This window comes from Pseudopodoces humilis, chromosome 14 (genome assembly GCF_049639895.1).
Source record: "Pseudopodoces humilis isolate 2021_Gansu_Grassland_sample_001 chromosome 14, ASM4963989v1, whole genome shotgun sequence".
In the NCBI taxonomy this organism is placed as follows: domain Eukaryota; kingdom Metazoa; phylum Chordata; class Aves; order Passeriformes; family Paridae; genus Pseudopodoces; species Pseudopodoces humilis.
In genome coordinates this window covers 9,048,188-9,060,258 of record NC_142213.1, presented here as the reverse complement: position 1 = coordinate 9,060,258, position 12,071 = coordinate 9,048,188, and the positions used below count along the sequence as shown (strand labels likewise).

The 12,071-nt window shown below is 38.3% G+C and overlaps 1 protein-coding gene across 8 annotated transcripts in view; it reads right to left on the bottom strand.

Annotated features, from left to right (window-relative positions):
• Positions 1-3,948, bottom strand: part of ESRP2 (epithelial splicing regulatory protein 2) — a 42,286-nt gene extending 38,338 nt beyond the window's left edge. For 6 of the 8 annotated variants that reach the window (XM_014255544.2, XM_088062265.1, XM_088062264.1 and 3 more), the window contains exons 1-3: positions 3,278-3,396; positions 2,874-3,026; positions 1,855-1,983 (exon numbers count right to left, since the gene is read on the bottom strand). In XM_014255544.2, coding sequence (XP_014111019.1) covers positions 1,855-1,983; positions 2,874-3,008 — 264 coding nt within the window. In that variant the 5' untranslated portion in view covers positions 3,009-3,026; positions 3,278-3,396. Of the gene's footprint in view, positions 1-1,854; positions 1,984-2,873; positions 3,027-3,277; positions 3,397-3,463; positions 3,580-3,824 lie in introns of those variants that run through there. The other 2 variants (XM_088062263.1, XM_088062262.1) reach the window with 2 other exon arrangements.
• Between the last annotated feature and the right edge of the window lie 8,123 nt (positions 3,949-12,071).

The following is a 12,071-nucleotide window of genomic DNA, read 5'->3' as shown; positions in this document are numbered from 1 at the left end:
CTAAGGTGAGCAATTTTCAGCTGCATCATCAATTTTCTACCACAATCCAGGCAGGGTGTGGAAAACTAATTTCACATACTCTATAACGTTATCTCAAATCAAGGTACAAGTCTACTTCCTTTTCCTCCTCCTTTTCAAATAACCACTTCAGCTACCTGTTTCTTTTGCTAATCAAAATGCTTAACTGAGAAAGAAAAAAAAACAAAACCAAAAACCTGTATGTCACCTGACTCATCCTTAAAACACATGATGCAATTAAAATATCCTGTGGACTTGTCTTCAAAAATGCAGGAGAGGATCTACTATTAAAGAATATGGAGTTTTGTTTTTTGCCACCACTGCAAGTGGGAAGTTGAATTGATTCTCTCCTAATTCCCACAGGAGTCAGGACACAGATGGGAAAGGAGTGGAGTTTAAGTAAGGTGTATTCCAGAGGACTTATGATGGAACTGGCTACATCACAACTGGCACCCAAAAATTAACAGCAAAATCATTATTTAGTTGCATAGATATGCAAACAAAAAGGAAAAATATTCTTATTTTTCAAGAGTCTCTACCCACCTACACACAAAGGTACTATTTCCTTTTATTTGCTAAAGCAGACCCACCTACAGTGCAATTTACAGCAATAAGATACAATCTCTCATAAAGTATTGAGTATAATTAAAGTGTGTCTGTTATAAAGGTAAACAGAGTGTACTAGGCTAAGCTGTTCCAGATGTCTTTAGTGCAAGATCTGGGACAAGATCAAACCTGCAGCTGCACATTTTCTCAGGGGTTATTATGGAGCTTCAAAAAAAAAAAAAAATCACCTCTTGGTCCTAGACTCCAGCAAAACAAATGCAAGTAGAACAAATGCCACTGCAGTCAATGCTGACAGATTTTCAGCCACATAGAAGTTATGTTTTTCAAAGACACTCCAGAGTGTAGTGTTAACCATGCAGTATCAAAGAGAGTTAGGACTGCCAAGTCTGCCAAGTTATCTGTGTCACCAGAAGTTACAGCAACATGAACCTGTTCTACTGCCTAAGCGAGTTTCTTGCTGAAACACACCTACGAATGATTCAGACAAGGTGTGGAAAGCCAGGTTTATATGTTACACAAAAATGCACTATTGTATTTTTCCATTCAAGCACATTTCATGCATAGAAAGGACAGTGAAAGCAAGCAAACTTTTGGGAACTGCATTATGTATACACTATTCACACTAAATTTTTTGAAGTAGCTTAAGTCCTCTTGAGCAAATTTTACTGTTCAGTGTGATATTAAATGAGACAAAGAGCAAAACTACAAAAATCATTAAAAAATTAAACCAAATCAATTTATAATCCTCTCATTAGGCTCATCTGGAAAACAGTGATACACAACAAGCATATCTGATGTTACATGAAAGATTTTGAAGATTTCAGCTGATTTTAAGAATAACAAATGAGGAAAAGTTTTTAAATACACATTAGAGCAGCGAACCTGTAGATTAGAATGTACCATGTGAAGTTTGAAAGTTTGATTAGCACTCCTGTATTAGGTAGTACTCTTACTGGCTAACTCTTTTAAGGCTTAAGAGAAACTTGGGATAAAAGCAGACCTATCAAAACAACCAGAAGTCAGATCTTCCAAGGACTTATAACATCAGCTCAAATACTCTAGTATCATACATAACTGTTTCAGAATTATGAAGTTCCCATTTCAAATGGTTCAAGTTTCTTTTGGGTTAGCTTAAAAACAAGCATGAAAACTTGCTAGTGATTTCAAAGTGAAAGACAAAACTAAAGTCTGTTTCCTTTTTCAAATCCATTAAACCTCGTTCACAGGCGTCACCCAGAAGAACTCCTGCTCCCAAAAGCAGCACCTCACCTGTTGAAGAACCCGGTCCAGTGGTTCAGCTTTGCCCAGTCCCTCTGGTGTTAAGCCACTGACTTCGCGACACTGGTCACTTAAGTCCAAGTTGTCTGCTTTCACCAGGGATTTGTGTAGTGTCCCTACCTAAAAACATGTAAGAAAATATGGACAAAAGTGAGGAACAATCGAATTAGCTCTTTATAGCAATGTGTTGAGACTGAAGAAAAATCAGAAAAGTGCAGTATCCCCTCCGGATAAATGCCAGGAGAAAACGCATTTGTCTATTTCACAAATCGAAACCTTTGGCCGCGGTTTCTCTCCCTCCCACCCCGGAGAGCCACGCTCTCTGCCTCGGAGTATCCGAGCCCATTTTCATGGGAGGCCTTTTGCAGTTAGCACCGACTTTTGTGGGAGTTGTTAAGTGGAAAAGGAAGATCACTTAATATTAAGGCAATGTCACGAATCCACTTATGAAATTTATAGTCCTGTTTGTTTTATTAAAGCCCTTCATCTCTAGGGGGTTATTTATGATAGGGCTTTTGGGGAAGAAAAAAGATTAGAGATGACTTTTAGGTTGGCCTAAAAATTAAAATAAGTCAATATTCTCTTAAAGGTTATCCAAACATTGGTTAAACAAACAAAAAACAGGCCCAAAGGGTCCAACGGTGACCGAGAGCCGGCTCCCAGGGAAGCGAGCACACCCGGAGCCATCCGGGGCAGCTTTTTGTTTTAAAATTTCAGAAGTCCGTAGACATCCTCAAAGCTACGCACCATTTAAGGCGGACGGGGCAGTGGAGTGTGGAAGAGGCCAAACTTTCTTTAAAAGTGACTTCTTCCCTCAAGACGGAACAAAAAGGAGCTTCCCGAGCGAGCGCCCCGGGCAGGGAATGACCCCCGGGCACGGCCCCGCGCCTCCCCTCCCTCGGTGCATTTGTGAAATGAACAAACGGCTCCGGGCCGGCGCCGAGGGGCCGGGAGAGCCCGCTCGCCCCGCGCCGGGGAACGCGCCCTCGCCCCGGATATCGAAGCCATACCTTCTTGCTGTGTAGATCCACAACTTGCCACACCAAGAGAATTAGTTCCCTCTCATCCGAACCCAGTTTAGCCCCATATGCACCAGCTGTTGCCCCAAACAACACCACCAAAGAGTCACTGTGCGAAGCCGTCATGACCACAGGGGGAAACAGCTACAATCAAAAGCAGAGGTCAAAAAAAAAAAAAATAGAGAGAAAAAAAAAGCAAAAGAAAGACACACTAACAAACAAGAAAAAAAATAAAACCAAAAAAATCCCACAAGGCTCATCCCCTACCTCCAAGTAATCAAAGAGAAAAGGAGCGAACGAGGAGTCACAATATAAAGAGAAGAAAAAGAGCTATTTAGGAGGTTGGGTATTTGAGGGGAAAAAAAAAAATGGAGAAAGAAAGCTCCCATCTCTACCTGTTCCCGGTGATCTCTTTCCCGGGGCCGACTGGGAGGTGAAATTAGCAAGCTGTGGGTTTCTTTCCCTCTAACATCATGGCAGAAACTCAGTCTGGGCTTGGGCTTTTTTTTTTTTTCTCTCTCTCTTTTTTTTTTTTTTTTTTTTTTTCCCTTCCCTCTTCCCCTTCCCCTCTCCTGAGTTACCTGCCCTTGGTGCAGCTCATGTGTCTCTAGTCAATCTCCCAAAGGGACAAGGCCATTGGGCCTCTGGAAAAGGTGTAGGAGGGACGCAGGGAGAATCAACGCCTGGCTGATCTAGCCTGATTGGTTTTTGAAGGAGATCAGAGGCAAACTCCCTTTCTGTCTTTAATTCTGCCTGCAGGAAGTGCCTCTACCTGCTTTCAGTTCACGGGATCCCGCCCAGCGCGGCGTGCGGGGCACACGGCGCTCTGCGCGCCCCGGCCCGCGCCCGTTTTGGGGGAAAACCGAACAATATTCGAGTACAGGTGCAAAAAAAAAAAACATTATGACTTAGCATTGAATTCCACGAAAGAAAAGTCTTTACCTGCTTCTCAGTAATTGCCTTTTGTGTGCGTTGCTGTGTGTGTATCCAGCTACGGACGCCAACGTTAATGTGTAATGAAAGTGTAGTATTCCACAGGGATTTTTAAGGGATATTACAGGCAGAGAGTACTTTGTAATTTAGGCCCTATCTTTCATACAGTTTGTAAAGATGGGTCTTAGTAAATCAAATTTTTTGTTTTGAGAAAGGATGTATGTAGGAAGTTTTGCAAGAGCACAGTATAAAGCCCTGCATTTCCTACAGCTGCTCAGGAGCTTACTCCTGGGCATTTACAGCAGTCCAAGGTGAGCAGCTTTTCTCCTCACCTGTTTCACTGCTGAGACTACAATGGGAAACCACCACCGAGTTTAGCTGCTATGAAAACATTCCTGCTCAACAGCAGCAGCAGCAGCAGTAATATTTGTAACATTGGGGACTGAGAAATTTTTCAGAGATATTGTCAAACTCAAATTGATTTTAAAGCAGAAAAAAAGATCAAAAAGCTTCTAAACTCATTTGAAAGTTATTTTTCCTATTGCCACCACTGATGGGTTACTAATGATTTTTAAAGGCCAAATGCTGCAAGTTAAACTAGTCATAATTTTTCTTTCATTTAATTAAGTCTTCAGTTTATACTTCAGTATTAGTATTGTGTTGAAATAAAGCTTTTACTGAATGAAAATTGGTGCTGCTATTTAGGTACTGATGTCTACCCTGGGAAAATGCAGAGGTGGGCATTTAACTGTGAATATCTGATGGCTTAAATTATTAAATCACATTTTCTCATCTTCTTTTAACATTCCGATTTTATAATTGATTAATTATAGTAGTTATTGTGGACTTCCTTCTGGCAAACACTGATTCCCCATCCTAGCACCACCAGCAACACAAATTCCATTTATTTCAGTGAAAATAAACTACAGTTCAAGGATGCTGTCTGATGTGAAGTATCTTAGAATTCACATGTTACGAGTTTACCTGACAGAGACCATGCAGGAAACCTTGCACAGGTGCATCTCACTGAACATCACAAAACAGTTAAACATGTCTCAGCTGCTGTCTCTGCAGCTCATGAAGCTGCCTAAGAAGCAATCCTGAAAATACATTGTTAGAGAAAGGGCAAATTCCTGAACAGAGATGAAAACTTTTATCGGTAACATGTATATATTCGTATATTCAAAATGTTTTCAGCATTACATTTTCTTGCACTGCTGAATTTATAGCCACAGCTATATTTTCCCCTGCCAATGCATTTCTAGAAATCCTTGGTAGAATAAAACCCCATTTCTTTCCCTTTTGTTATTTCCCTTGGATGTAGTGGTTATGAAATAATGTAACAGATCGTTATTGAGAATGGGATGATCCTTATCCCTGAAGTCTTTAATAAGAACTATAAAAATGCATTGACTGCAAGTGTGAGAACTATTCCTTTTTTCCCAACCTGTTCCCCCCTCCCAAACTCACACATTTATATGGGGGTGTTTGGAGAGAGGCAGTGTTTGTACAGATAAGTGTAAACACAGATTAAATGTAAATACAGATTTTAACTGTAGCTATGTTCACAGAAAAAAAAATACCAGGCTGTTGCAATTTAACTTCCTTCACGAGGATGTCATTTTGTATATACTAATACATGAGTACTTCATACATAATGGGATTTTCATTAGCAGATTTCTATAGACAATCATACACATGAAAAATTGGCCAGGTTGACACATATGGTCACAGGCTCCATTGAATTGGCTCAGAAAATGCCAGTACATATGTACTTGTCTTTAGGATCTAATGTGAAAGAAAAATGATTGTAGTTCATTTAGAGCAACTTGTCAGATTAAATAAGTACTCCCCAAATCAATGCCAAAGACCCTTGAAAACTTATTTGAAACCTACACATGATATCAAAGACTGGTAAGCCCAAAAGTTTCTATGCCTTTTACAATTGTATTAGCTCATCTCATAAAATGTAGCCTCTCTTCATAGAAAGCCCATCTGGTTTCTACTTTTAGACTATCTTGACTCATATAATTCTACTGTTACTAATTTATCTGAACTATTCTATCTAAATGAATTTAAAATATATTCTAAAATGTTTAAAAAAAACCTTAAATAAATGCTGGCTTTCCTGCACTATCACACATTTCAAAGTATCAGATCATGCAACTGGCTTTTCATTCATCTTCTATCCACTACCCTCCCATTCTCTGCCCTGAATTATACTAGCAATTTATTAATCTAAAAATATGAAGGAATGGCACTGTATGTCTCAACAGAACAGCAAGAGGATCCAGTTCCTGAAAAACATATGGGACAAGCCCTTGTACACTGAGCATAGAAAGGTTAATTTGTAACCAAGATCTTGCTGAAATAAAGAGTATTTGCTCACCTTTAGCTTTAATCCTGGCAGGCTTATTTATAGAGGTACGTATTTGTAGGCTACATACGACCATAACGTCTCATAAATGTAACTGGGTGGAGAAGAAAAGTTTTAAAGATGGACATTCATTGTTATGCAAGCTCAATATGGTGATTATTTTGTTTCTTATTAATCAAGCATTTAAAACTGTAAAATAGATCAGTTTTACAGTTAGATCACATGAGAACACCAAAGAGACTCATTAAAAGCAGTGTGCTTGCAATGGATAAATCTGTAGTGGCATTTTCATTCTTACTGGGAAGGGAAGGGAAGGGAAGGGAAGAAGAAATAAAGAAAGAAAAGAAACCATCTCTTATACTACATTATTAAAAATTCCTGTGAACTGAATGTCCTGATGACTGAAGTCCTTTTGTTAAAGCCTAATAAAAGGAGTATGAAGCTTTGAGACATGAGATCTGGAGTAATACCCTGGCTACATTTAGATCTACAAAAATAACTCAATAATCTTTCAGGTAACATGGAAGTCAATCCTCTGTTCCAAACTAGTATGATATTGAGAAGTTATTTGTCCTCATGGATATTTTACTCATCAGTTAAAAGGAGGAAAATTATGGTGATGATGATGATGATGATGATGATGTGACATTTAACCCTGTAAAATGGTTTGAAATACCCTGAAAAAAGTTAATAAACTTTGAAGTTGGGTCTAATTTCAAAATTGGCCATGGTAGCAGAGCAAGGATGTACACCAAAAGATGTCCAGAGGTCTCTTCTAGCTAATTTTTTTCTATGATTTTAAGAAACAGAGATATTGAATAAGTATGGTGCCTTGATGTTTCTCTGCACAGTAGGGATAGTAAATTCTCTGCATGCCTCAGCATCTCCAAACTGAGCTGGCACTGGAAGTAAAAGATCTGTAAGTGATCTGTAAGCAAATGTGAGAAGATATTTAGATTTCATACCCATTCAGTCCTTGGCTCCTGGATTAGATTATAAATTACTGCAGCAATATTTGCAGAAGGAGGAGCTTACTGTAACTCCTGAAACATAAATCCATATGTAAAGAATTTTCTGGCATCCTTTCTTTAACAGCAAATGAGTGGGAAAAGGCATGGGAACAAGCGTTTAGCAGTGTTCTTTGATTGCTGTCCAGATGTTTGGAGAGATCTCATTTTTTGGTCCGCCAGGTAGGTCTGCCATGATTAAAATGCACTGTAGAAGCCTTGAAATCATTTCCATTGAGACATCCACAAAAGCTCAGCAATCTGCACAAGAGCTTCAGAGCTGTGGTTCTGAAGGATTGTTACCCTGCAGATACCAGCACCATCAAGGCAATGGAAGTATTCACTTAGAATCCTGTATCAGTTGAAATTTATTTCTATTGACTTAAAGGTAAGTTAAAATATAAAATTAATGACTAGACAAGATAAATAAAAATGAAATTACTTCCCCTATTATTTTACATAGCTTCTCTTCTTTGTAGTATGTCAAACAATCCTGTGGTTTAATCCTACAAAGGTTTTATATGTGCTCAGCTCCCACTGGAGTATTGGTGTGAGCTGTACAGACAAAGTTCTCCAGATTACACTTACCAGACTTTTGAAAATCTAAGCATTTACTTTGATACCAGATTTGTGGACAGGTCAAACATACTAGTGTCTTTCATAAATATTATTATAGATTTATATCAAAGTTAACAGTTTATAACAAATAAACTAAATTTCCATTTTTTAAAAATTGGAAATAATGCTGTCAGTCAAATAATTCACTAAACAGGGGTCTGGATTTAGAATCACTGAGATGATTGCTGACAGGGATCTCTGCACATCCTCTTGTCCAACACAGGCTTCCTGCCAGCACTACATTGAACCAGCCAGTATTCTGTCCAGCTGTGTCTTGGAAACCGCCATGGATGACCTGTTCCAGTGCTGCACTGCATTGCTGATGAGAAACTTTCTCCTGGTTGCCAATCTGATCTCACTGCTAAATTTTTAAATAATTCACTGCAACTAGTTGAGACAGGTTCTTTAAGCTGTGGTAAATTAGACAAGCCATGTGATACAATTCCTGCTACCTAATGAGATGAATATGCAAGTACTTCCTGACCCTTTCAATCTACCTTGCCTGTGATTCAAAATTGACTTTGTGTGAAGCTTTACTGCCTTTAAAACCAGGCTAAATACATTTTCATTGCAATTGCTTACTTTTTTACTGGTCTCAGGTACAGTATAGCATGAGAAAGGAAGTTCAAAGGAAAATATTCTTTTTGTGTCAGGTTTTTAAGCAAGACTGATGTTCAGTCTTAGATCAGAACACTTTTATATACTAACCCATCCACTCTTTGTTGATTGAAAGGATATAGCAGTTTACAAGTCTGTCAGTGTGGCAGAATATCCAACAGTAAAAAATTTTGCTTTTTAATGATAAAGTTAATCTAGTGAGTTATTTGTTACATAAGCTATAAAACAAAGACATTCCATTACCAACATTCTTGCTACCATCACTATTACCCCAGTGAAAGGAGTAGAAACATAAATTGATAGCACTATCCACTACAATAGCTAAAAGCCAAAATGCTTTCTGTTATTCACTAGTATTTGCATGCAGTTCAATAGAATCATCTTCTTAATTTATAAACAATAAAATGTAAAATTACACATTTAAGGTTTAATAGGATAAAGTTATATCCTCTTGGGAAAAGATCAAGAGTTTAACTCCTCATAATAGTAAATGAGAATAACCTGATGTCTACATAAAGTATTTAATTTGGGTCATTTTGTACTTTATATTTAACAGGCCAACACAGAGACTTCCAGTCTTAGTAGTGCTTTACCCTTATAGAAAACTTTTGTGACACTCCTTCAACGGTTCAATGATATTCATCCTGTCATATCCCCACACATAAATGCATTCACACTGTACAGCTGGAAAGTTCTCAGTTCACTGATGTTTCAAAATCACTGATGTTTCAGAGTGAGAAGCGGCCACAGCCATCTGGAACATTTGATTCCAGTCATCCAATTCCTGTCATCTTTGCATGTAAACATAAAAAACAAATAGACCACATAAGAAATGTAAAGGTCGTTATCTACATGAAAAGATCTGCGTGCTCCACGCTGCTCTCACTTACTGAGAGCTGATAATCAGTGCTGCAATGCAGCAGTGATGAAAGAACTGATCATCAAATATCAAGGACTGTACACTGGAACTCCAAGTTATTCAATGAAAAACAACTATAAATTTTACATAGTTAATGATGAATTTATGCAGGTTACATCTTCTCAAGCTTTACTGATAACTGACTGATACTGGCCTCATGAGATATCTTGGCAGAAATTACTAATCTCTCTGCTTATTCAGATTTTACCACAAACTCTCAGCTGACACAAAAACCTTGATAAAAAAAGGAAGGGGTAATCCTATAATATTTCATTCCCATTTGATTTAACTGGTGTGGTATTTAACCTATTTCTTCATTAGAATTTAATTAAACTTATTCCACATACAGATATGCAAATGTAATTCTTTTTCTCACCACTGTATAAACAGAAGTAAAATCTAAATGCAAAACATAAGCAAAACTTTACCACCCATTCTACTTGGGCTTTAAAAACACCTCTTCAAAGCATTTTGTATAATAAATTAATTAATGCAATTATTTGCATCCAAAATAAACACGATAGGACCTATCATTCAATGATTTCATCTTGATCATGGTTATTTTTCTCCACTTCACTTCTACCAGTAATCGTTACATACCTAGGATCTGACAAGGGGACTTCAAGCACCCTGTGTCCAACACAAGGATGACATAAATTCCCAAAGAAGCAGCAGACTTCTGACTTTTTTTAATTTTTTTTTTTGTATTTTTTTCACTGTCCTGAAAATACAAGGTCTTTAAAAAAGTCTTGTCTGACTCATGATTACCAGCCTCTAGCAGAACTAATGGCAATTTCTAGGAAGATAAGTTTATTTTCTACTCTACCATTTGCAGCTTGGTAAGACAACTACTGATTTTGCCAAATAATCCAATTTTTTTCTACAGCACCTCTAAATGCAATTGCTTGTGTGGAAGACTCTAGTTCACATGGAACTGTATTATATAGTTACAGTCGTGTCAGTAGAGTCATCAGATCCTCACTCAAATAAATTTCCTCATTCTATTCAACAAATGCTCTTTTCACTTTAACCTCTGAGCGTGATTAAACAAATACCTTTCTTCCTTCGGCCTGACACTGGATCTTACACACTGTGGAAGTAATATAGGAATTGTGTCCTTACCGATACACCTGGCTGATACAGGAGAATGATGTGGTTTCCTGAGAAGAAATATTCTCAAAGAAACATATTGCACAGTCAGTAAATGTATTCAGACAGAGAGAAGACAGCTATTCCTAAAATATTCCTTCTGGCATACTCTAGAAATTTTAAATTTAAGATGCCATATGATGCAATTCAGTGCATTTTATCACTTAACAGTTATAGAAGTGCTTTATAAGCACAGATAATAACTAAGCACATGCAAGCAGGTGCAATTCCCTTCCCAGCAAGTTGGAATTGTGCTAATACACTCTGACAGAGCTGTTTCATAAGTGCCAGTACTACCTCACCTCCTTTCCCCAACCTTCTGCTAATGTGGCACACCCTTGTTTGACAGGAAATGTCACCTTGTATTCAGTCATTCCTTGTTATCCTCAAGGAATTATTTCAAGTGTGGTGTGACACAGTTAACACACATTAAGATTTTGCCTTTTCTACACTGAAATACATGGTGCTGAGGAAAAGGAAAAGAGCCCTGGGGCACATGAGAGGAAGTTACCTGGCACATTCTGGGAGTGGTTCCGCAGTGACTTGGGTGAATGCACCGATAACGCTCTGGCTCTGGGTGAAGTAGATGTCTAGGACATAACTAACTTTTAACTACTCCTTTCCAGACTCTAGTGCTCTGCTTTGTGTGAGAAGGGAGGCTGAGGAGTCCGATCTGCTCCTCTGTTCTCTAAACAGGAGTCATTCCCTCATTTGGTTCAGTTATCGTGGCAAAAAAAGAGAGTGACTCATGGTATTGAGCAAAAGAGGGGGTACTTCTGCCTGATAGCATCACGACTCCATGGCTTTAGGGCACATCAAACTTTTCTAGGGCCAGGTACCGCTGAACACCTGCAGCCTCACTAAGGGCACTCAGGCCAGCTGTCCTTGTCATACATGAGTCACAATGGGCAGCATTTTATACATACTTTATATAGACATAAGACGTGAGATCAGGTCTTCCTGCTGTTCTTGAAAGTTCTTGAAAACTCTGGATTACATTCTATCTATGAGAAATCCCTATCAGAGGACGTATAAAACATCAATTTTTTGATAGATTGATGTGTAAATTTCTCCTTTTCTCACAATGCATGTTGCAAAACCGACTTTAAAAAACATTCTATATTTTGCACTCTTATCAAGATTTATCTATCCAAACCTTGTGAATCTGTTTGTTTTGAGGGAACAAGGTGGAGACCATCACCTTCAATCAAAGATTGGCTGCTTTAATCAAAGAGATGTGAACAGCTTGCATCTCAACTTTTGATTTCCACAAAGCCTGTTTGTTTTACTTAAGGCTAGCTGTCCCTGTTGCCAAGGAATTGCTAGGGAGCTAAGCCACACCTTTATGAATATACTTAGCACTTCCTGCTCTGTGCAGCCTTAAAAGCAGTCTCCTCTACTCCAGAGAGATAATTGGAGGTTAAAAAAACATAAACATCTACATCTTAAGATCTTGCCTGGCTGGCAAAGCCACTTGTCTTTGTGCTCTTGTTAAATAGTTCACACAAGGTCCTGGGGAAGTGCTTATTGTGAGATGTATTTTTTCAGAAGAATTCGATGTTTGGGAT